Source organism: Botrytis sinoallii (assembly GCF_014898435.1).
Source record: "Botrytis sinoallii strain Bc 23 chromosome Unknown BSIN_009, whole genome shotgun sequence".
Classification (NCBI taxonomy): domain Eukaryota; kingdom Fungi; phylum Ascomycota; class Leotiomycetes; order Helotiales; family Sclerotiniaceae; genus Botrytis; species Botrytis sinoallii.
In genome coordinates, this window is record NW_024066036.1 from 2,403,823 (window position 1) to 2,427,637 (window position 23,815).

The 23,815-nt window shown below is 43.1% G+C and overlaps 9 protein-coding genes across 9 annotated transcripts; 5 read left to right on the forward strand and 4 right to left on the reverse strand.

Annotated features, from left to right (window-relative positions):
• Positions 1-3,565: 3,565 nt before the first annotated feature.
• On the forward strand, positions 3,566-7,133 carry EAF02_006206 (uncharacterized protein; the record flags this gene model as incomplete). The annotated part of the gene is made up of 3 exons (XM_038902254.1): positions 3,566-4,277; positions 4,398-6,713; positions 6,763-7,133. 3 exons carry the CDS (start codon positions 3,566-3,568, stop codon positions 7,131-7,133), a joined length of 3,399 nt encoding a protein of 1,132 aa, XP_038758471.1.
• A 1,873-nt stretch (positions 7,134-9,006) lies between these two features.
• Positions 9,007-12,013, reverse strand: EAF02_006207 (uncharacterized protein; the record flags this gene model as incomplete). The annotated part of the gene is made up of 3 exons (XM_038902255.1): positions 9,007-9,647; positions 9,731-9,753; positions 9,806-12,013. The coding sequence occupies 3 exons, from the start codon at positions 12,011-12,013 to the stop codon at positions 9,467-9,469; spliced, it is 2,412 nt and encodes an 803-aa protein (XP_038758472.1). The 3' UTR covers positions 9,007-9,466.
• Positions 12,014-12,042: 29 nt separating this feature from the next.
• On the reverse strand, positions 12,043-12,800 carry EAF02_006208 (uncharacterized protein; the record flags this gene model as incomplete). The annotated part of the gene is made up of 2 exons (XM_038902256.1): positions 12,043-12,597; positions 12,621-12,800. The coding sequence occupies 2 exons, from the start codon at positions 12,798-12,800 to the stop codon at positions 12,043-12,045; spliced, it is 735 nt and encodes a 244-aa protein (XP_038758473.1).
• A 351-nt stretch (positions 12,801-13,151) lies between these two features.
• On the forward strand, positions 13,152-13,457 carry EAF02_006209 (uncharacterized protein; the record flags this gene model as incomplete). The annotated part of the gene is made up of 2 exons (XM_038902257.1): positions 13,152-13,341; positions 13,411-13,457. The coding sequence occupies 2 exons, from the start codon at positions 13,152-13,154 to the stop codon at positions 13,455-13,457; spliced, it is 237 nt and encodes a 78-aa protein (XP_038758474.1).
• A 323-nt stretch (positions 13,458-13,780) lies between these two features.
• Positions 13,781-14,744, reverse strand: EAF02_006210 (uncharacterized protein; the record flags this gene model as incomplete). The annotated part of the gene is made up of 3 exons (XM_038902258.1): positions 13,781-14,126; positions 14,180-14,329; positions 14,425-14,744. The coding sequence occupies 3 exons, from the start codon at positions 14,742-14,744 to the stop codon at positions 13,781-13,783; spliced, it is 816 nt and encodes a 271-aa protein (XP_038758475.1).
• A 1,929-nt stretch (positions 14,745-16,673) lies between these two features.
• On the forward strand, positions 16,674-17,144 carry EAF02_006211 (uncharacterized protein; the record flags this gene model as incomplete). The annotated part of the gene is made up of 2 exons (XM_038902259.1): positions 16,674-16,770; positions 16,825-17,144. 2 exons carry the CDS (start codon positions 16,674-16,676, stop codon positions 17,142-17,144), a joined length of 417 nt encoding a protein of 138 aa, XP_038758476.1.
• Positions 17,145-17,660: 516 nt separating this feature from the next.
• Positions 17,661-19,806, forward strand: EAF02_006212 (uncharacterized protein; the record flags this gene model as incomplete). The annotated part of the gene is made up of 5 exons (XM_038902260.1): positions 17,661-18,001; positions 18,093-18,224; positions 18,350-18,401; positions 18,611-18,948; positions 19,012-19,806. Exons 1-5 carry the CDS (start codon positions 17,885-17,887, stop codon positions 19,804-19,806), a joined length of 1,434 nt encoding a protein of 477 aa, XP_038758477.1. The 5' UTR covers positions 17,661-17,884.
• Positions 19,807-20,823: 1,017 nt separating this feature from the next.
• Positions 20,824-21,291, reverse strand: EAF02_006213 (uncharacterized protein; the record flags this gene model as incomplete). Its single annotated transcript, XM_038902261.1, has 2 exons — positions 20,824-21,097; positions 21,152-21,291. The coding sequence occupies 2 exons, from the start codon at positions 21,289-21,291 to the stop codon at positions 20,824-20,826; spliced, it is 414 nt and encodes a 137-aa protein (XP_038758478.1).
• A 986-nt stretch (positions 21,292-22,277) lies between these two features.
• On the forward strand, positions 22,278-23,348 carry EAF02_006214 (uncharacterized protein; the record flags this gene model as incomplete). Its single annotated transcript, XM_038902262.1, has 1 exon — positions 22,278-23,348. The coding sequence occupies one exon, from the start codon at positions 22,278-22,280 to the stop codon at positions 23,346-23,348; it is 1,071 nt and encodes a 356-aa protein (XP_038758479.1).
• Positions 23,349-23,815: the final 467 nt, after the last annotated feature.

Genomic DNA, 23,815 nt, shown 5'->3' on the forward strand with positions numbered 1-23,815 from the left:
GTGTCTGCAATCGATCAATGAGTGTAAGCGCAGACTTTTGATGATTTGAAACGGATAATCTCATTGATTATTTGCGATTCTCATACCTCGAAATCCAATATTTCTTTCCATTTGTATCATCGTGAAATGGCGATGAAAGGGAATGGCAAGCCAGAGTATATGTCGTCCGTATCTGGAAAATACCCATTTAACGGTCATTTAACGGTCTTGCAGTGACAGATTTTCGGGTTTCCTTGGTGTTACTGCTACTGCTGCACCTAGAGCGAAATGTTCTAGGCGTTGAGACTAGTTGACTAAGGTAAGGCAAAGTCAGGTACGTACTCCCTACATTTCCATCCGTCTTTCGGGATCAGAGACTTGGTTTGAAGTAGTTTATGCCACGCAATACCGGACTGACTCATCTGGGATGCATTTCGCGTATGTATGTTACGCATTTGAAGGTTAATGGAGAAAAGTAGAAACGTTGGAAGATTGGAAGGCTGGAACACGAGAACGTTGAATTGAATGAATGTGGTATTAATTTGGGGGATTTTCATCGCCACCTCGGGTTCATGGTCTTTTTGTACTGATGTACTGATGTACTGTTGTACCGTTGTACTGCTGTACTAGAAGTCCTATAATTGACATGTGGCGGATGAATCTATTGAATGGATGAGTAGATGAATGGACGGACTGATGGATGGGATGGATGAATGGATGGATGGATGCGTGGATGGATGGATGGATGAGTAGGTAGGTAGTAGTGCTGAGTATATTGGGAGGAAGCAGCACTAGTACCTAGTACCCGTAGAATGAGATATTGATTCGTATGAACCATCATTTTGATTAGTTTGACTTGAATATTTTACATAAAGCAAGATAAATGGAAAACGCTATAAAGTATATAAAAGATAAATCGTGGCATGTCATTGGATGTGACGATATATATACCTATAGTATGAACATATAGTATGAATATATAGTCCGAAGAACCGTTTCTCACACCACCCCCCAAGATTTCGTGTGCCTGGTCTAGCAAAGTCACGAAAGTGTAAAAGAAAGTGTTCGCCGTTCACACCATTCATCATTTGGGGACAAGTGGGAGCACTGGTGGAGGAAGATCGACAAAACGCTATTTACTAGGTTGATAAACACTTTATCTTATTTGATCCCTTCTTTCCATCCTTCAGATCCTTAGGGGTTTGGAGATGAGGTTTTGATTGATGAGAGGAAAGGATTGATTGGATGTTGTTGTGAGTGAAGGAAAAGATATTGTAGAAATGAATATATTCAGAATATTCCGAATATACACAATATACAGAATATATACACACCATACCGACATAGGTACTTACTTGGGTATTATCATAGCAGATGGATCGACGACGTACCGAGGTAGACAATCCACCGTCTGGTACTTGGGCATCTGTATTCAATATCTATCATTTCAACACCTACGTCGTACTTACTCACTTCAATTCAAGTAAATTGGGATTGTCCACGATCTCTATCTTCATCATCATACCTGGATCAGAGATGATAGTAGAAGTATCATATTGCTTCATTTAAACTTTGGAAAATCCATTTGCTTTTTCTTTAGTCTCCCTGGAGAAGATCATTCGCTAGGCAATCTATTCCCTTGGTTCACGATAAGGAATATCATTTGGAGTGACACGGCGGCGCTTTTATTGGGATTTGCTTTGAATGTGCCAAAGGGACTAGGGAGGTCCCTACAGAGTTGGAGAATGAAGAGTTGGAGGAGAGGAGAGAGGAGAGTGGAGAGAGGAGAGAGGAGAGAGGAGAGAGGAGAGAGGAGAGAGGAGAGAGGAGAGAGGAGAGAGGAGAGAGGAGAGAGGAGAGAGGAGAGAGGAGAGAGGAGAGCAGGCAGAGCAAGCAGAAGAGAGAGGAAAGAAAAAGATGAATAAGAAAAGAAAAAAATGGGTAGAGAGAAGACAGAGGGCTAGAGGGGCTAGAGGGGCAAGAGTAAAGAGAGATAGACAGGAGAGAGGAAGAGAGGACAGAAAGACAGAGAGTATAGAAAGAGATGAAAGAGAGAATCCGATATTCGAGTGTGAATATTATTTACTAAAAAGGTTTACCCTACCACTTTACTCCAGGTACAATTATCATTTCACGCTTATGTCCCCTTTGTTATCCTAAGCTACCTACCTACCTTTGAACGCCCACTACCACCCACGCAATCAACCACATTCCCTTATTTTCCCCATATATCCATATATATCCATATATATCCAAATATCCAAATACATATATCCAAATATCCATACACATCCATATCCATCCATATCCATCCATATCCATCCATATCCATCCATATCCATCCATATCCATCCATATCCATCCATATCCATCCATATATCCCTCGTACTTTACATTTACCTACATCGTACATAATATACAATCAACCAATCAACCAACCAACCGCTCGTTACCATCCCATAATCTATAATCTATATACGGAGGAATTCCCTGGGTAGTACCTCTTCTCCGTCTATTGTCATTTTCATAGTCATAGTCATAATCATTGTCATTATTGTTATGGTCATTCTCTTATAATCTTCAATTCAATTCAATCCAATTCCATTCAACTCAACTCAACTCAACTCAACTCAATTCAATTCATCAATCCAGTCCAGCCCAATCCAATCCAATCCAGTCCATTTCAGTTCAACCCCCATTCATCCCAAGTCAACCCCAATTCGATTTATAAGATCCATCGTGTAATCTTTTTTATACACCACCACAACCTCCCAACCCATTTTATTAATTCCCTTCATTCACACTTCACTTACCGGTAGTTGAATAATAATAATAATAATAATAATTTATTTCACTATCAACTTCATATCAATCAATACGAATTCCAATTCTACATCCACATATCCCATCCATATCTAGCAATCAAAATTTCTTGAAATTGCCGGATTCCTTTCTCCCTTCTTCTTCTTCTTCTTCCTCTTCTTCTCCCTCCTCTTCTTCTCCTCCTTCTTTTCTCCATCCCCCAAAACGTTCCTCACCCCATTCAAATCCTCCATCAATTTATTAACCGTTTACCTAAGGCGTTTGATTGAATGATCAATGGATTGATTTGATTTGATTTGATTAAACAACAGTGGAGCTCAAGGGGAAAGTACTTCATACCTAGCTTCATCACCCACCGTATTCCAAAGGGTCTGATCTGCAAATCTTCCTTTCTAGCATCAACCTTGGTTCGTCTTTCACTGCCTCTCAGATAGTCACACCAAGACCTCCAGGAAAAGAGAGCTTGTTGTTCATTAAATAGTCGGGAAAGCGTATATTCCTGTGCCCTTGTGTCCGAGATTACAAGGAGCGTCTCTCACCTTATCCACGAAACGCCGGATCATCCCTCCCTTCCTCCCTCTTCTCCAGTCGAATAACTTATTACTCCTGAAGTTCGCGGTAATAGCGCCCACCATATACACTCCTTCGATTCGATGTCATACTGAAAGGAATTTCAGTTACCTATCGCTGGCAGATCTGCCAATACAATCCTTCATATTCAACAATTTCAGTATATCTGCGTTCCAATAAATATTCATTCGCCATGGATAATAATAATTCAACTTCGGCTCCTCTCGCAGATTACTTTTGGATCGCGGGGATTGATTCTCTACAATATGGGCCCGAGGTTTTCCCTTCGAATCCAAGAGATAGATCAAGCAACATCATACAAGCGCCTCCCTCTCCGCAAGTCGATGCTACAATAGAAGAAAGTCCCGAAGGTGAAAACTCTCCTCCTCCAAATAACAATCGAGCTTCTGCACGACATTCCCGCAATAGCTCATGGAATCGTCTCAGCAAACAATCCTCGCACGAATCGCGAAGCTCAATATCCACTCTTGATGAGCTTGAAGGAACTGCGAGTAATCGAAGTAGTATGACCATTAAAGCTGGTGAAATTGGTCACATCAATGGCAACGGAAACAGCACCGGCAATGGCAATGCAAATGGCACTGCACATGGCACAAAGACCGAGGGTGGAGGAATATTTGGAAACTTCGACTTCGATACGGCGCTACTGAAGTTTGCGAGTGAGCGGGAGAATTTCCTGGATGACTTGAGTTTTAGTGCTGGGGCAACACGACCTGCACCTCCCATGACAAATCCGAGAGCTTCGAGATTAAGAGTGGAAGATGCAGAAAATATACATAGGAGGAGTCCGACTTTAAGGAGCGTGGGTGGAAGTATAAGGAGAAGAATTAGTTTCAGAGATCTGAATAGTGTAAAGAGACAGCCTTCCATGGCTGGTAGAAGTAGTAAGTCTGACAATCTGCGTCTCGGTGCGGCACATATATTACATGCATTGCATACACCCAAGATGATTTTAACCGCAGCCCTCTCACATCTTTGAATACTCATGCTGACCATTACAACAGTGTCAGTTCGCACTTCGAGGCGCCTTAGCAATTACAATTCCGTCATCCCGCCGCCAGAGCCCCTAAATCTGGATCCTGATATGCACCCTTTAAAACGACGTTTTGAACCCGTTTTACTCGATAGATACCCACCAAAACACGCAACAGAGGAATTACCGAGGAGAGGTAAATTTCCCGATTATGTCCCTATGTTTGCATTTCCAAATGATATCAATATTGTTTCTTCGGACGAACGACCGCGATCAACCTGGCATGGATTTGCTATGACCTCAGATGACAATTCCAAAATATATGGAATCACTGTAATTGTCTGGAAGCCATTGGATCAAGAAGCGGCTGGAAATGTGGAACGAAGATGTGAGGCTTGGAGACAAAGCCATATGACAAACGAGGAACGAGAACTTGCGGCAAGTCTGGGAGAACGACTGGCTGCAGAACGTGCACACCTTTCACAGTTGCTAGCAAAATTGCCCAGTGTTGTATCTGGCTCAGCCGCTAGAGAACAGTTGGAGGAACAGATTAGCGCAGTGGAGGAAAAAATCACTTTGATGACTGATATGTTGAGGCCTGTCAGACACGGCGCAGCAGCTAAAATTGAAGGATTGACTGATGGCGAGACGGGGCTTTGGATACCCAGGGCATATGGAATCCTTGGCAGAGATGGAAGTATGACAAGCTTCTGGAAGGAATGGCTGAAGGCTGTTGTGGTACCAATGACGGATGGTGGAATCCTCCGAGTTCCTGCAAGTTCGCCAAAAATCGGTAGATGGCAACCCCTGGAGAGATATGTTGTCAACCTGTGTACCGAAGCACTGAGCCCGATATCTTCGAAAACTCAAATTGAAATTGCAGTGCGAGAACTACGACTCTTTGCGCGAAAGGAAGCACCAAATGAATTGCCAGATTCACGAAATACGGATATTTATGCACTATTCAGGGCTCTGAGTATACCCAATATTGTTGCTCTGGTGGAATTTATGTTGTCGGAATCTAGGATCATTTTACTGTCATCCCACACAGCTATGTTACATCTTGCTAGTAAAGCTTTGGTCAGTCTCCTGTACCCACTCAAATGGGCAAGCATCTTTATTCCAGTTCTGCCAGCTAGATTGATTTCTGCGCTGGAAGCACCTTGTCCTTATATTGTTGGAATTGAAAGGAGATATGATAATATAGAGCTTCCGGAGGATGATTATGTTTTCGTGGATTTGGATCAAGATACCGTTGAGTCGACTGCTCCACCTGTTTCACTACCACGACAACAGCGTCGAAAGCTTGTGTCCCTCTTGCAGCTGGCAGCTCCTCATCACAATAGATGTGGTGTGGAGGTAGCACCGCCACCCTATGCTGTTGAAACCTTTCCTTACGATGCATTTTCGTCGGAGAACGAATCAGTTTTCACACAGAATGCACCACCTGGGACTTTGGGTAAGTACGTTAGTCAGAACTCGACAACATTCGGAGAACCAGATCCACAAAAGATGAAGAGACCTTTAGTTTTCAATGCATTCTTGCAGTCGAAGAATGACCACACTCGTGTTGAGCGTCCATCGACTAGCGTGTCAAGTAAAACCAGTCCACCAACATCTTTATCACCTGTATCTGGTCACTGTCCACCAATGCCTACAACTCCTATCTCTCGAAACGATTCTGGGTTTGCTCTGACGGCTACTTTAAGAGAGAAGAGATCTGGTCACTTCGATACAAACTCGAGACGTAGTTCCTCATTTGGTCTAGAGCGACAGCCGACACTTCGTAGACCCAGTGCACCATTTGTCAATGGTCATTCAGCTAGTCTTTCCACTTCTGCTGTTTCCATTGGCGATAGCAACTCTAGTTATGGTTATACACCATCTGCTTATGCACCATCCGCCTATGCGGCCTCAACTATCGCTGCTTCAACAATCATGCCTAACATGCTCATGCAACCAGTTCTTAATACGGAGACAACAATATGGGTAGAAGGACATTGCTTTGTTTATAATGCCAACGACATGGGATCTGTGTGCTCCATATGTGATGAGAGGGCAGAGGACGATGGCATGTACACATGTAATGCTTGTAACACGGTATCACATGGCCGTTGTTTAGGTTGGTGTTCACTTGTCTGTCCAGCCGCCTTCCATGCAGATCGTGTACGTGCAGCTTTCGTTCGATGTTTCGCGAATTTGTTCTACACCTACAGAAAACATCTTGGTCGGCCATCGAAAGAACAAAAGTCATCTGGACAATTGTATGGTTTTGATTTAGCTGCATTCAAAAAGAGTCTCCCAAGTGATCAACAAGAATATATTGTAATGTTGGAGCAGACACAAGGTAATTTATTCCATGGTTAATATTGTGAAGTATACTAACGTTAAGATAGCATTCAATGAATTCATTCATGAACGGGAAACTAAGCAATCAAACGATCGGGATATTCAGTTATTCGACTCGATCATTCAAGCGAAGAAGTCTAGAGGACGCGCAGCATTCTTCTCTTCGAAAGCTTCACTTCGACCCAGTTTCCTCGAGGATACATCAGATCACTTATGGCGCTCCGCATTAGTTCCAGTACCTAGAGATGCTAAATTTCCTGGTGATTACAAGACGATTGTCTCTAGAATTCCAGCACAATTGGATATTGGATTGATGAAAGAGCCACGCAGTGTTGCAGGAGTGCCACGTATGGACATGCCAGGAAAAAGGGTAGGCCGTAAAGCAGTTCCGAGCATGCTTGGTGGAAGAGGAATTTGAGTATGAATAAATGGAAAGAATGGTTGCATACGAGAAAGATATGAGACGAGGCCGATGGATCCGAAATTACGATTGAAAGATTACAGATAAATACACGCCCGATTATAATTCAAAGGAAAGAATACGAAAGAAAAAGAAAGAGGAGAAGAAAGCGAGTCGATAATAAATTTCAATGCAAGATGCGAACGAGATGTGTAAGATATCCAAGCGAGGAGTTTAAAAGATTTTTTGATGTTTTGTTGTTGATTCTCTTCACAAGTCCATGGAGCGAGAGCCTAGTGGCGAAATGCATAGGGTGGGTAGGAATTGGTGGATGGATGGATGGATATCTGTGTGGTGTAAATAGGTGTTGAGTGGAAAGCAAACTTTTTGTTTTAATTCATTTTTGGGGGCGAAGTGGGTAGATTGTCCGGAGGGACGAGAGATGGGAATTAATATTTGGGGAGAAGCTGGGGAAAATAGAGGGGCAAGAGGGGAGGAGGAAAGACGAGCTAATGTGTTGGATTGTGAATTGGACTCAATGGCTGGATGGTTGAACGTCGTGTTGGGATATGATTTGATTCTGAGTGGCTCATTGGTTGATTGCATTATATTTTGCCAGCTTGAATTTTGCTCTCGAGAGCTTGCTCAATGCATAGATAATCATGCGTAGAGGCAGGGGAGGGGGAAACAGAAAAACATGGCGGATGATGAGATGTGAGGTTGGGTGATTAATGATGATGATGATAAGGTGTGGCGGATGAAGGAAGCTGGAAAGGGGATTAGATGAGTTGAGGCGAGATGTGATGAGGGGTATGGATGAGATGGTGAAGCGAGAGATAGAGGAGCAAATGTACAGATACAGTTACACAGAGAGAAATATTAATAGCGATACAGCAATACATCGAGATGCCAAGAAAGCAAGAAAGTATCAATTCAATTTCAACGCGTACATACATGCATACATACGTTTATGACTTGAAGTGAAAGGTAATGCAATACATAAGTATCATATTCGTGATGTTTTGAGATTTCATATAAAAATCCATCATCTACCTACCTAGCTAGGTATGTTTCGGAGCATAGCGAAAGAAACTTATGCGTTGGATTTTACAGAATTTTTGTATGACGTATATTAATTATACCTAGTATTTTCTATATCCAGGAATTCAATTTGTATGTGGTATGTGATTTATATATAGATAATTAATTATATAAAGAATTGGAAAAAAAAAAAAAAAAAAAAAAATCTAAAAACAAAGAATAAGCTTTATTTTCAGTCTGGTGGTCTTTAACTCATTTTTCCCTACCTAGATATCAAATGCTCCGAAACAGTGGTGAGCTACCTCGTTCTGAACTTGTTATCATATTCCAATTCACTAACCCCTATTATACATACATATACGACAAGTACAGAATCTAAACATCACACATCACACATCACACATCACACATCACACATCACACATCACACATCACACATCACACATGAAATTTACAAAGATCAAAAAAGAAGAATTCGGGTATTCTTGTATTCTTGTATTTTTATTCTCGTCCTGAGATTGAGTGGGTAGGTAGATAATTACAAAGGTTCTTCCTTTCTTTCCTTCCTCTCTTCTTCCCTTTCGTTTCGTTTCTTCATCCTCTCTTTTTTCTTTCTTCTTCTTCTTCTTTTTGAGAGGATAGAGGATAGATGATAGGTAGGTAGGTATTATTCCCTCCCCTTTCACATATCATATCATACCGCAAAGATCATTCTTTCTTTCTCTCCTCTCCTCTCTTCTCCCCTTCTTTCCTCCCTACCTTCCTTCCTTCCTTCCTTCTCGAATCTATCCTTCCTCCTCGTATTCTCCACACCCGCCAGATATACCCCCCCCCCCTCTCTGCCTCTCCCTCCAACAACTCTACCAACGGAAAAGTCTCCAGTGTAAATGAAAAAGGCCAAAAAAGCATAGATACTCCATTCACCATACATGGATGCATTTTTATTTGAGATAAGAAAAACCAAAAAGGAAAAGAAAAAAATCCATACTCCACTGCGATGAAACATTCGTAATACGGAATACGAAATTCGGTATTCAGAATTCTGGACTCGATTCACAAAACCCGTAGGAAAGCGGAAAACGGAAAACGGAAAAGGAAACGCATCCACCGTCTTACACACCCAACAATCGAATTAAAATGTAACGAGGGGATCGTCTCATCTCATCTCTTATCTTCACTTCTCTTTCGACTCCCAAAGCTAGAAGCTGAAAGCTGCCACTGAAGAGAGTATCCCATTTCTGTCCATTTCCAAACACCATCTATGTTTCCACAGAGTATTTGCGTAATGAAATGAGTACGACGAAACGAGTCTACAAATACAAACTTTGCGCCGCAACGATATCTCTCCTAATTTTCTTAAGCGACTCGTCGAATTTATTCGAAATGTCATCTGAGCCCATGACTTTTCCTGCTTGAGCCATTTGTCGGAGGAGTTCTTCAAGTCGACGGAAGAGTCGGATCAGAGATCCTTCGTAGACGTCGGTCATTTTACTATTGTGGTGTGTTAGTATAATTTTATCTCATCTCATCTCACATGAGGATCCTCAAGGAGGCTAGACCCAAGAAAAACCTACCAGATCTCCGCAAAAACTCTTCCCTTGTGCCCAGACGTAAACAACTTCCATTAGCTGCCACTTGAAACTAGTCACGTATTCTTCCTCATTCATCTTTAATTTACTCTCCGCGGTAACCTTAGCGACGATCCTAGCTTGAGCTTGAATTTCTCTGTATTTAGCAGCCAATTCCTCTTTGAGTGGAGGACAAATACTCTTTTCTTCAAAGATGAAAACCGACAGAACGGCTGCGCACATTTCCGGAGTCAAATCGTTGAAATAACCATTGAAAAGAAGTTCGGAAAGAAGAAGTTCATGGCCATCGCCTGTGGATGAGATTTCACATGCAACACGAGCCTTTAGTTCGACGACTTCTTGTTCGTTGATGAAGCCGAGACGACGTAGAACACGTTTGCGTGACTTAAGCTCATCGAGTTGCATGATGCTCAATGCGGAAGCAATGGCCTTGCGCTTCTCTTTGATTTGTTTGGTAAATTCGAGTTTACCAGCATATTGATTATAGAGATCTGGAAGACGGGGTGAGTTGTGGAGGGGGTTGGAGAGTAGACGAGATTCAAGAACTTCAATCTTGCGAAGAAGTCTCTTGAAGGAATCATCTGTAATGCCCATATTCTCGATTGGGTCAAGCACTGCGATACCATCTGGGAAACGACGTTTGACTTCCTCGAGAGACTTGCGTACTTGATTTCGTTCATTGGCTGGGTGAAGATCCTTCGGAAGGAATATACGGACATGTCCAATGGCTTCAACACATGATAAAAGTACAGGAACAATTTCCATCTTGCCTTTGTCGCCTGCACCAGGTGGTGTGATGCCTAACGGTAGGTCGTTTTGTGTTTGTGTAGTAACTGTACTGTCCGAAGAAACTTGCAGAAGCACATCAAGGATGAATGCTTGTTGTGGAGGAAATTCTTGAGCAGGTCCTTTAGGAGGTCGTCTTGCTGTAAACTTCACAACTGCTCCCCAGCCGAAATCATGATCTTGATGTTTGATGTGAACAACCCGTCCTGGTTGCATGAATTGAAGACAGTAGTTAGGGTGATTAATAACATCACGCATGTCCTTGGTATATGTGGTAAGCTGTTGTCGAAGATCGAAGTAATCCTTAATTGATGCCTCATCTGGAATTTGAACTTCATCCCTCGCAATTTGCAAGTCTTGAAGTTCCTTTTCGAGACCAGTAACACTCGAAGTGTTCTGGAATTGGTAGAAACAATGTTCCAACATAAATTCTGGTGAGATTCCTTCCAGACGCATCAAGTTAAGAATCATGTTATAACCAAGGTAGAAAGCTGAATTGAGCTTGTCCTGCTCTCCACGTACAATTGTCTTGGCACTCTCTGGCTCCATTTTGTCGTTGATCATCATAATGACAATACCTCTATCATCAAGACCACGACGACCGGCACGACCTGACATTTGCACGAACTCAGATGGCGTCAGGTATCGCATCTTCTCACCATCAAACTTCTCAACGCTAGTGAATACTACAGTCTTGGCAGGCATATTCAGACCAATGGAGAAAGTTTCTGTAGCAAAAAGAACCTTGATCAAATTTTCCTGGAACAAGATTTCGATGGTTTCCTTGAGAATAGGAAGAAGTCCAGAATGATGCACACCGATACCACGTCTCAACAATGGCAAGATGTGTTGAATTTGCGGTAGGGTCCTATCCTCTTCCGAGAGAGACTCGATTGCACTCTCGAAGACCTTTGAAACCATGTCTTTTTCGGATTGATCGTTAAAAGCCATGGAGCTCATCTGTAATGCATATGCCTCGCACTCTCTTTTACTGAAACTGAAAACAATAACAGGATTGTAATGCTTCAACATGATCATTCTGACAATCTTGTAAATATCAGAACCTTCCTTGTTGGCACCCTTATTGGTCTTCTTGTCTTTGCCACGTCCCTTCTGTTTCGCGTTGATGTCTGCTGGATCAGCCCCTTTCTTATCCTCTATTGTTGCCATGGCCTTTGAAAAGTTATCCTCCCTGAAGTTTCCCTTCTCATCAACAATCAAATGTATACCATCTGCACCAGCTGGGAAGAAGTAGTGTTGTAGAGGGGTAGGTCGGAAATCGGTGTAAACAATGTGACATGGCTGGTTGTGAGTTTTCGTGATCCATTCAGCAAATTGCATAGCATTGGGAATAGTCGCAGACAAAAAGACATATCTGACCTTGTCTGGTAACAAGATGATCGTTTCTTCCCAAACCACACCTCTGGATTTATCTCTCATATAATGAATTTCATCAAAGACAACCCATGCGACTTCACGCATAATCTCGGATCCTCGATACAACATAGATCTTAAATCTCGGTTGTCATAACCAGACAAGTCGCGGTTGGGTTAATTGTAACATCTCCAGTCATTAAACCAACATCTCCAAAATCCGCAGTAAATTCTCGATATTTCTGATTACTCAAAGCTTTAATAGGACTGGTGTAAATGACTCTCTGGTTGTTTTTGAGACATTGCGCAATCGCATATTCTGCTGTAACAGTCTTTCCCGCACTGGTATGCGCCGAGACCAATACACTCTCATTTCTTTGAATTGATGCAATAGCAACTTTCTGGAAAGGATCCAACTCGAATGGCCAAGTTCTAGCGGGTTCGGCAGGAGCTTTGTGCTGCGATATTGGAATGTATTCGTAATCGGGAGGTAAAGAAACTTGATGTTGAATGTTGTGCTGTAAAACCAATGCTGTTTCTTCTGGGGCACCTTGTAATCCTGCTGAAGCAGCTAGCTCTCGCGATTGTGCTGTCTCGAATGTATCTGTAACTACCGGATCGGCTTCTGTGTCTTTTCTGCGTCGTTTAGCGTCCTTCTTTGCTTCTTTAATTTCGTCATCTTCTTCAATATCCTCTCCTCTACATCTGCTTCTACCGCTGGTTCCTCGGAGTCTACCATCTCAGCATCCACATCTTGCGCATCAGCAATTGGCTTTACATCTCCGTTCGCATTTCTCTTCTTGCTGCGATCTTTCTTGTCTTTCTTTGCCTTTTTAGGCCTGCTGGGAGCAGCTGTCTGGGGCTTATCGTCGAAGGCGTCAAATAAGTCGTCCATGATGAATGATATCCTACCACATTAACCAAGATGCAAAAGGCAATTGTGGTTTGTTGATACGTTTTAAATGTATCAAAAAGTACCTGGTACAAGGTGTGAAATAACAAAGATATTTTTTTATTATCGCTTTCCGCTCCGGGCACTATCTCAGATAACCTTGGAAAGTCCCATTCTTTATTGAGCCTTAGGCATTAAAATTTCTGGTTTGATTGTCGGCTAGTGCCAAACCGAGCTTCAATCAAAATCATTCGATTGACTGTTTACCAAAAATACAAAGCAGAACTCAATTCTTCAAGGTAAGGCTGCGCTATCACGACAGCCGCAAGAGAAACGACTAACAGATCATGATAGATGTTGTCTAGAGCCGCCGTCCGCGCATCCTCCTCCACCTCAATGGTCGCCCGCCGTGGCTTCCACTCTACCCGTGCTCAAATGGGTTCTCCATACCATTACCCTGAGGGACCACGAAGCAACATTCCATTCAACCCAAACACAAAATTCTTTGCTTTAAGATACTGGGGATTCATGGCTCTTGGATTCGGTAAGTTAGGACAGCAGTCCGGCTGAGGGGCATGGAGGCTGAAGGGAACCACACTAATACTGGGTTTAGGTGCTCCATTCGGCATTGCAGTCTGGCAAACAAAGAAGAACCAATAGAGGGTTGTTTAGGTGTGCGTTGCATTGGGAGGACAGTTATGAATCGATTGGCATTTCAAAGCTAGAAGGGTGGGGGAACGATTGTGTATACAATACAACAGTTTTCACGGACATGACTTCATTCTCTATATTGGTTATGATGGCCTCCCAATGTACTAGTCTTTATCGCGGCTTCTTCAGGGCCCCCATGTGACTCTCATGGTCAATTTATACCCATAGAACTAACTCGCGGCTCCTCAAAGATACTTTCTCACCCTAGATCAAGCGATTAGAAGACAGCCCTTCATGTCTCTAATATAGCACCACCTTATTAGACATTCCCCTCAAGCCTGCACTTTGACCTTGGTATCAAAAGTATGCCTGTCTGCTGCTTTCAAAGCGAAACATCCCTTGAATTCTTCTTGGGCTCCCGATAGCTCTGTCATTGCACTCTTCATATGATCAGGATCAGCTCCATTCTGAACCTCAATACTAGCAGTCAAAATCCACTTGTCTTCGGCATCAAATGGCTCCAACAATTCGAAGGGAGGCAACCTGCTATTGACTTTAGGGCGTGAGCTACCATCAACTTCTTGGAACTCCGAAGGGATTTCAAAGTAGCGACTAAGTGTGAAAACTATATTATTATGAACAGTTCGGTGACTTTCTTGAATAATCTCCCGTGTGAATCTACTTGATGATCAATAACTGTAGATGATTGGTTGGTAGTAATTTCAACGTACCGGTGACTGCTTGCGTGAAGAAGTCTACATAATGACTTTTCATTGTCTATCGCAATGAACATTCTGCTATTCACGACGGCAGCATTGGCTGGATCTGGAAGATCGGTCCATCTCAATGTACCTGGCACCTCATCACATGGGAGAAGACCCCTGGTTGAAGTCAATAAGTATTTTGTCAAGAGATTGAAAGCCGTCTCCAAAGATCACATGGTGTGACATGCAATCAATGAAAAGTATGTACTTACGGTTGACCTTCTCCACCATCAACCTCCTTTGCTGGTTGACCAAATTGATTTTTATCCACATCATATATCAGAGTCAGAACATAAGATTGACGAATCAGCTGCTCGTTGAGTGATTTCCACCAGAATTGTTTATTCGGCGGTTGGGCTTTCAGAAAGGAAGGGTCAAGACCTTTCAAATTGTTTCGACTTCGTGGACCTTCGAATACTAATCGGCGACGGATAAAGTGCTGGGGTATCATGCCACAATAGCCCTGGAGCACACGGAGAGAATGGGATACATCTTCGCTATCCACGGACGCCGAGAGGAATAATTCATGCATGGTGATTTACCCAGGAGGTAGGCTGACAAGGATTGAGTTTGGGGGAAGGCCGAAGTACGGAGGTGGAAAGAAAATGTTTGATGGGGTGGAGGTGGGAGGGGGGTGTAAGTTTTTGCTTATTGTGGTATAAATTTGGGTGAGTGAGATGAAAATGAGGGAGAGTTTCCGTGGCCAGATTACTTTCGAAACGTGTTGTTGCAGTGGTGATGGGTAGGTAGAAATCAAATCAAGGGCCTTGTGCTCAAAATATGATGACCGTACAGATGAGAATCTCAAGGGAAATAAATATATCCTTTTCCAGTCGTCAATTCCCATCCCCCAGATATACACCAAGCTATTGAATTCTTTGATATGGAACGAATGCAAGCTAATGATTTCTTTGCTGTCACTCTATCAACATTTCCCCAGACCACTCCAGACTACTAGACCAGACAAGGCTGTCGAGGCTGACAGAGTAGGTAGGTAGGTAGGTAGGTGGCAGATAGACGGAGGGGAACTCAGATAGACGGAGGGGAACTCAGATAGACGGAGGGGAACTCGGATAGACGGAGGGGAACTCTTTGAACTTTACTCGCACTGGTACGGGTACTTGGGATGATAATAATTTACTTCAAAAGTACCGAGTAGTGATAGTACATAGTAATTGGTATAGAATCAGTTAATGAACCAATGAAATGATTATTCTCTCGCTTATGTTCGGATTTGTCCCTGCATAACCCGAATTACTACCATGTAAGACTACTACTACTACTACTACCTACCTACTGTGTACCCATCCAGAGGAAAAGAATCCTCGGTCGGTCCATCAGATCATCTAAAAATATCAGATGTTATTGTTGTATCGGCAGTCCGTTGAAAATTCAAACCTTGGCTTATTATGACTTGACTTTGGACTGATTAGCTTGTGAAGAGCATCTCTACCGGCCCAACCGACCGACCAACCAACCAAAACAGCCATCAAGCCATCAAGCCGTTTAATCTATCAAATGTCACCTACCTGGGCGTGCATTAGAACAACCCTACTACTACCCTACTACTACCCTACTACTACCCTACTACTACCCTACTACTACCCTACTGTCCACATACCACACGCCCTTCCTGCAAAGTGAAGCCTCTTTCATACATAATGTGACAAGGAATCTGGGGATAGAAATGATCAGACACCATTTACATACTTTGTACTTTGGACATACATCGCATCCTTGACATTATATACCTAGTAGTACTTTATACATCACGCCATTAACTAGCATGTGTCTGCAACCATCGTCAGCCAATGAGCATGCAAGAATGGTTGCGCGATAAGGAAAAAGCAGATGATTGATAATTTGATATCGTCTGAGGAATTCGAAATAAATGCTCCATCGGAAGTGGCCTTTATCAATGGCTAACCCCGCACCAACATAGACCTTTTTTTTACAGTGGTATTCTATTAAAGACGGTTGGATTTTCTACTCTTCTGTGTCTGTTACAGATTTCCCCTCTTGAAAAAGGACATTTATTCATTGTTGTTTCTTCAATTTGTTCAGAGAGAAAGAGATATAATATATACACACACCACACAATCACTCAAACCATCCACAGCTTCACATACCTAATCACCATATTTTCTTTTTAAATCAACCACCACCATTTCCATATCTGGTTACTAGCGGACGCCTATCTATTTCCCCCCATCCACTCATCCATCCGATTCCCGAATTCTCGTCCCACTTACCACACGCTACGAGTACACCATCCCCAAGACTAAAGCTTTCCATTTCCCAATCTCTTTTTCTTTTGACAACTTGACAACTCAATCTCCAGCAAGTCAAACAGTCAAACACAGAGGCCGACGACGATCCTGATTTCCTTCTCAAGGTCGCACATCTTCTCAGTATTTGCAAACTCTCTTTGTGATTACTTCAATCTTTCTCAACCATCAAGATGTTTGCGACCAAGGTTCTCCGTCAAGCTTCTGCTGCTGCTGCTCACGCTGAGCGCACTCCATTGATAAGGTTCATGGGCAAGCGATCAATTCCTTGTATGTATCCTAATTTGCAATCTGCTCGGTAATTCATTCTAACAGTTGAAATAGCTTCGGTTGATCACTCTGCACGACCACATCCAGCATCCCCAACCCACGAACTTCCAGCAGGATTCGCTGAGGCTCAAAAGTCTTCCTCCTCTTCCTTCTCTTCCTACAGACAAAATGCTCAACAACATGGTCCACTTGGTCGCAGCGCCAGAAGTGACGGTACAATCGGTTCTCTCTCCGGTAGAGCTTTAGGCTCCGTTGCTCCAACCAAGGGAGAATACTTCGATCGCAGTGAACTCCCTGCACGTTTCCGACGTACTTCAATTGATCTTGCCGAGATTGATGCCATTGAGACTGGTGGTGCTACACTTGTTTGCTAGATTTGAAACTCAAAATTAAGGAAGAAGAAAATTATTTGTACATTTACGGCAGGCTACGGAAAAGTGATGGATCGAGGAAGAATATACCCACGAAAACAATGGATTTCATGAAGATTCTGTAATAAGATGGATGAATATCAATAAGCTATCTTTCAGGACAGAGTGGAATAAGCTCAACGCCAGTTTTTGAGAGTTTGGGATGTACAAAAGGGCTGCAGTTGGGATCAGTGGCATGGAAAAGTTGCTTTTATGGGAGTCGGAGCATGTATCATCTTTCTATTGGAATAATTCCGATCTTGATCTTTACTCTGGAGTATGGATTTCTGGGAGTTCTTTTGAGGGTGGCTCTCTGAATTGTCATGAGCTGAGTTGAAGAAATCAAGAATAACAAATAAATATTAAACCAAATAAATCAAATACAATGATCACGTGCATAAATAATCATGATTCTAAACTACCTACAGGACCACAACTCCTCGAGTTGACTTTCTCCATCCTGTGCTGTTCTCTTTTAGATGATGCACATTCATGATATCAAATGACGATCTGGTTCCTGAAATACATACAAAAATATCCTTTTCAGAGTTCGAATGACCACTACTCGCTAAGAATGATTCCTACCCATTACATCGCGTCACCCATTTATCTACAACCAATTGATACTTACCTACATTCAAAATTGCCTTCTCCCCTCATAAACAGTCCCTCTTAATCAATCAAATCATCTGAGCCCGGAGACCATGTCAGGATCAGAAGAAATCAAAGAGATAAACCAATCCGGTAAACTCATCGCTACATACATTCGCTCTCATACTACTGATACTTCTGGCACGAAATCTGACCGGATCGATGTCGATGTATGTGTTGTTTCTTTCTATCTGTATATGATGTGTCTCTTGATAGATGAGAGGATCTATTAGATTGATGAATATTGAAACTTGGAAATAGATACCAAAAGGTCCATCGACATGGGTTATGAGCTTGGTAGGGGCATTCATGCCGGTGGGATATCCGGATAGTGTGACGGAGGATTATACTGCGTGGGTTTTCTCTATCTTTTTTTTTTTTTGCGTGGGATACGTGAGGGGTCTGGAGTATGAAGAGACTAATGGATTATATTGTAGGTATCAATTTTATGTAAGACACCTTAGTTGGGTGGAGGAATAGGGGGGAGGAAATGCTGATGAGAGAAGGATTCTATTCAGGCTTTTGCTAGTACGATTGCGGGGTTGTTGGCTAGTAGGGCTGTGCTTCAAGGTATGAATGAGGTGAAGGGTTCTTTTGTTTGGAGGTGGGGGAGAGAGGGGTTCCTTTTGTTATGGGCATCTGAAGAAGGAGTTTGTTTTTGAACTCGTTGTTATGAGTTGTTGTAGAGTGTTGTCACAACTCTCTATCTTGACATGCCCTTATTCCAACATCACCACAAGCCTTGATCTCAAAAACACTCCAAATCTAACCCATCCCAGGTCTCGGCGTAGGCGACTCCACAGCCTCAGCAACCCACGCCGTTCTCCTCTCCATCCTCCAAGAATCCGCAGGCCGTATCTCCACCATCCTCTTCGCGCACCGACTCGGCAGCGCTCTCGAGCCCGAGTGCAAAAAATATCGTCTCATGGCTGATATTTTCAACGATGTTGCTATGATTCTAGATTGCATCTCACCTGCTTTTCCCAAAATCCCCCGCGTGTTTTTACTCAGTGCGAGTAGTGTGTGTAAATCACTCTGTGGGGTTGCGGCGGGAAGTAGCAAGGCGAGTTTGAGTGCGCATTTTGCGAAGATGGGAAATTTGGCAGAGTTGAATGCGGTGGGTTTTCTTGCTTCTCGTGATAGATAGATAATGGATGGAATGGTACTAACAGGAAGATAGAAAGATGCAAGTCAGGAAACTCTCATATCCCTCCTGGGTATGCTCGTTGGAACATTTGTCGTTTCTAGAATTTCCTCTCAGGTAGCCACGTGGATCGCATTGCTCTCTCTCCTTTCCATTCATCTCGGTACGAACTATATGGCCGTCCGATCCGTCACCATGCGTACCCTCAACAGACAACGAGCCAATCTCGTCATCTCATCTTTCCTCTCAAACACAGGACACGAGAAGAACAAAACTGGCCTCCCTTCCCCTCGAGAAATATCACTCCAAGAACGCATTTTCGAGCGCGACGGCGCACTTCGCAACATCCAAGGCGCAATCCTCGCTTACTGTAAAGTCGGCACAAGTCTCCAAGAACTACTCTCTTCAATCTCCACACCCACAGCTGCAGGAAATTATGCACAAAATGATCCAATCCTCACATCTCTCCTATCCATCTACAAATCTCAGGGTTACATAATGTGGTATTCCCCTTCTCGCCATACATTCCTCGTTATCCTGAAAGAAGGAACCGCACCGCAAGTTCAATTAGACGCGTGGTTCCACGCTATTTTCGCCGTCACTTTTAGGGAGGAGAAGAAGAAGATCCGTGAATCTGAGAGTGAGAAGATGGATAATCAAAATATTCTAAATTGGATGAAGCAATCGCTAGAGGAATCGGAGAAGTGGAGAGCGGAAATGAAGTTTTACGAGCGGTTGGAGAGGATAGGGTGGGATTTGAATACCCCGGCCATTGAGGTGACAGCGGGAACGAGATTGGTTGTTGGAGGTGGAGAGGAGAGGGGAGAGTAGGAGGTGGGAATCGTAAATTGACGGATCAAAATAAAGTCTTGGGTGGTACTTTGACGGTAAACATGAATTCTAATACAAAGCACCTTTGTGCTAGAGGAAGGTAGACTTCAAAACTTGGAAATATCACTCCACACCACTTCACCCAACCCAACCCAACCCAACCCATTAAAATTCAAGCCCGCATATGAAAAATAACCGCAGCATCTCTCTCGGAAATATCATTCTCGTTCTCATTTTCCTTCTCATTCCACGCCCTTCATGTATTCATTCAGTGTCAAGTCACGCCAAAAGAAGGAATACCTAGATAGAGTAGATTCTCCCATTGAATTTAGAGACAAGAGAGGAGAGAAAGGAGGGAGATGATTGTCAAATGCGAGTTTGATGAAGTTTGGATATTGGATGGGTAATTGAAAACTATTATACTCCGTTTCGTGTATTGGGTGCTGATACTGTGGACACCGATTCTAAATGACGAGGTTTTATGTTCTTGATTTATTTAGTATAGATTTATTAGACTGTACATATATATATATTGTACAGCTCAACCGGAGCAGAGAGTATGTCCTTTGAAGTCAGATTCAAAGAGTACATCGGTATACAAACACCGTAACACCTATAATTTACAATACAATGCCTAGCTTTCCATTTTGTCCCTCTCAATTCGTTAATCGTACATCGTCTCCTTTACGTCTTAGCTTTCGATACCAAAGTCTCTATGAAGCCTCAGATGGAAGAAATAGGCATTCGAAAAGCTTCAGATGATATACACTCATCCGATGATGTTGGGCGCATGTCTCCTGTGTTCTGAAGCCATGGCAGAATATACGTTCTGGCCTGTGTCCCGTCTGAAATTATATCGAACTTGAATCGGACCTTCTCCTAGACATAAGATAGGTCTCATGAAAGTTGTCATGTCCGTCCATCTCCACTTACTACAAGCTGTGACCGTGGCGCATGATGCCGGGTTTTTATTACACTCTCAACCTCCCCATTCCCTCATTTTCCCAACGTAAAGCTCTAGTTGAATACCTTCCAAGCTCTCATCTTCCATCCTTCTAAGGTATTCAATTTTGGTCGAACATCCAAAAAGAAATTCAGCTTTCCACTTCCGTCGGGTGAAGCTTTGCCTGCGTAAAAGTCTATGATGTAATCAACTCTCTTGCCGCATCGATCAACAACCCAATCGTGACGGTCAAAGGGAGCGGTATATCCAAGAAGTGTATTGAATCGAGCTTTAGGCGAAAGGGTTTGCGAAAGTCCGAGGAAAGAATGAAGACGAGGTCCACCACATCTATTGAATTTATTAGTCTACATCGTGTCACAAACTTCTCAAAGAAGGACATACTTCTCGCTTCCCCACCCTGCCTCCCACTCTCTAATTTCTTTCCATGCCCTCTCATTCACAGCATTATGAATCGGCACAATAGTTTTCATATCTGCATCGTCCGATTGATGACCTTTGCGTTTCATGGCTTCAAAAAACATTTTTTCACTAGGATAGATCCAATTTCCGGATGTAGAAACACCAGATTCAGATTCGGAATTCGCGGGATGAGAGGTTGAAGGAGACGAGGACGAGGGGGTATCATTTGGAGTAGGAGATGCGCGAGGAATCGTGGAGATTTCACGGTCGAGTCCTAGGCGGGGTGGAGAAGTTGCGGATTTGGGAGTTGATGGCGGTTGAGAGGGCGTAGATGATGCATTATCCCAGAAGAACAATCGGGAAAAAAAACTTGAAGGTGTATGTGTAGGAGGAGTGTTTGATCAATGTGAAGAATCACAACTTGGACCTGGTTTTGATGGAGGGTTGCGCCTGGGAAAGGTGGTTTGGTGGAATTGTTTTTTAGCCATGCTGCACGTTGTGCATGATCGACGGGACAGGCTTCTATTCTTGGGTTGACTCGTCTTTGGACATCTTTGGTGGTTGTGTAGATTATGAGGATATACTCTACTCTGGCTCAAGTGAGGGAGGGGTGATTGTTAATGCAAATAAATTGAATGGGTCGAATTATCAAAATAATTATTTTGCCTTATCCGCCCGGTGACCGATCTTAACCCCACCTTGAATTTGCTCTGCTGATTGGTCAATCCTGGTACCCTTGCTACGGATTAACTGTTATTGACCGCCCTTTGACATTTTGCAATCAGGAAGGGACTGGGGTTTGTTGTCAAGAGGAAGTCTATTTCCTAAGAAGGGCACGATTGAAATGTTGAAAATAAATACTCTGGTGTATCCTTTCGAGAAAAATCAAAAATAAATTCCAACTCTCCATATTTGATTCCAAAATCCCTTCAGAATGTCAGACACAAAGCTTATCAGCCAGTACAACGGCTCCAGTTAATATCGCAGTCGTCAAGTAAGTAAAGCTACCCCTCTCTCTTCCATTGTACTTCTTTACTTCATGCATTGGTCCACACTAAGAAACCTGCACTGACATATTCTCTCACCAACCAGATACTGGGGAAACGCGATGCAAAAACTAAACCTCCCAACCAACTCCTCCATCTCTGTAACCCTCTCTCAAAATGATCTCCGCACTCATACCACCGCTTCCTGCTCCCCCACCTTCACCGAAGATTCTCTCCTCCTCAATGGCTTTCCCCAAGATATCTCCAATGCCCGCACTCAAGCCTGTTTCCGCGAGCTTCGCTCTTTACGTTCCGCACTCGAAGATTCCGATGCTTCGCTCCCAAAACTCTCCTCTTACCCCTTGAGGATCATCTCGGAGAACAACTTCCCCACAGCTGCAGGTCTCGCTTCTTCCGCTGCTGGTTTCGCAGCTCTGGTTAGAGCTATCGCCAACTTGTATGAATTGCAATCTAGCCCTACCGAACTCTCGAGAATCGCAAGACAGGGAAGTGGCTCTGCTTGTCGTTCTTTGTTTGGAGGATATGTGGCTTGGGAGATGGGTCAAAAGGAAGATGGTTCTGATTCCGTTGCTGTCGAAGTAGCACCTGCTTCTCACTGGCCCAACATGCGGGCTCTTATCCTCGTTGTTTCTGCCGAGAAGAAGGGAGTTTCCAGTACCTCTGGTATGCAAATTACAGTCGCGACATCGAAACTTTTCAAACAGAGAGCAGACAATGTGGTTCCAGAACACATGAAGGAAATGGAACGGGCAATTAAGGATAAAGACTTCGAGCGATTCGCAAAGGTTACTATGATGGATAGTAATAGTTTCCATGCAACATGTTTGGATACTTTCCCACCCATTTTCTATTTGAATGACGTTAGTAGAGCAGCAATCAGAGCCGTGGAGGATATTAATAGTGCCGCTGGAACGACCGTTGCGGCATATACTTTTGATGCTGGTCCAAACGCTGTTATTTATTTCGAGGAGGAGAACCTTGGATTAGTAGCTGGTACATTGAAGACTGTCCTTGCAGGTGTGGACGGATGGAATGGAAAGGACGTTGAGCGCAAGGCTGCAGAACATATTGATGAGAGAGCCCGGAAGGTACTCCAGGATGGTGTCAGTAGAGTAATTTTGACTGGTGTTGGTGGAGGACCCGAGAAGACTGAGAAGCATTTGAGCGCTTGAATTAGAGACGATTAGTTAATGTTGGAATCACGAAGAAAGGGCGAACATAAGAGTTAGCGAGTGCATTTGTAGATAATACCCTTGCAGTCAGTAAATACATTTGAAGCGCTATCACAACACACGCCTTTATATCTATCAACCTCGTTGGATTTTATAGAGAAGTGTGGGAAAAGACTAATAGTGGTAGTGGTCAGACAAGAAGCTAGATCACAGCCACCTTTGCAAGCGAGGTCTGCATGACGCAATCCTATCCTCAGAAGTACTTCGATACCAAACCCACAAACTAAAAATGGCACTCGCCAGCACCAACTGGAAAATTATTCGAAAATACTACGGTAGATTTGACAATTGACTGCGGCAAATCATAATACCGACATATTACTTTTCCAGAAATATACAATTGCATATCATATCAGTCCTTCATCATTCTATTCGTAAACATCCAGCACAATTAAGACAATCCAAAT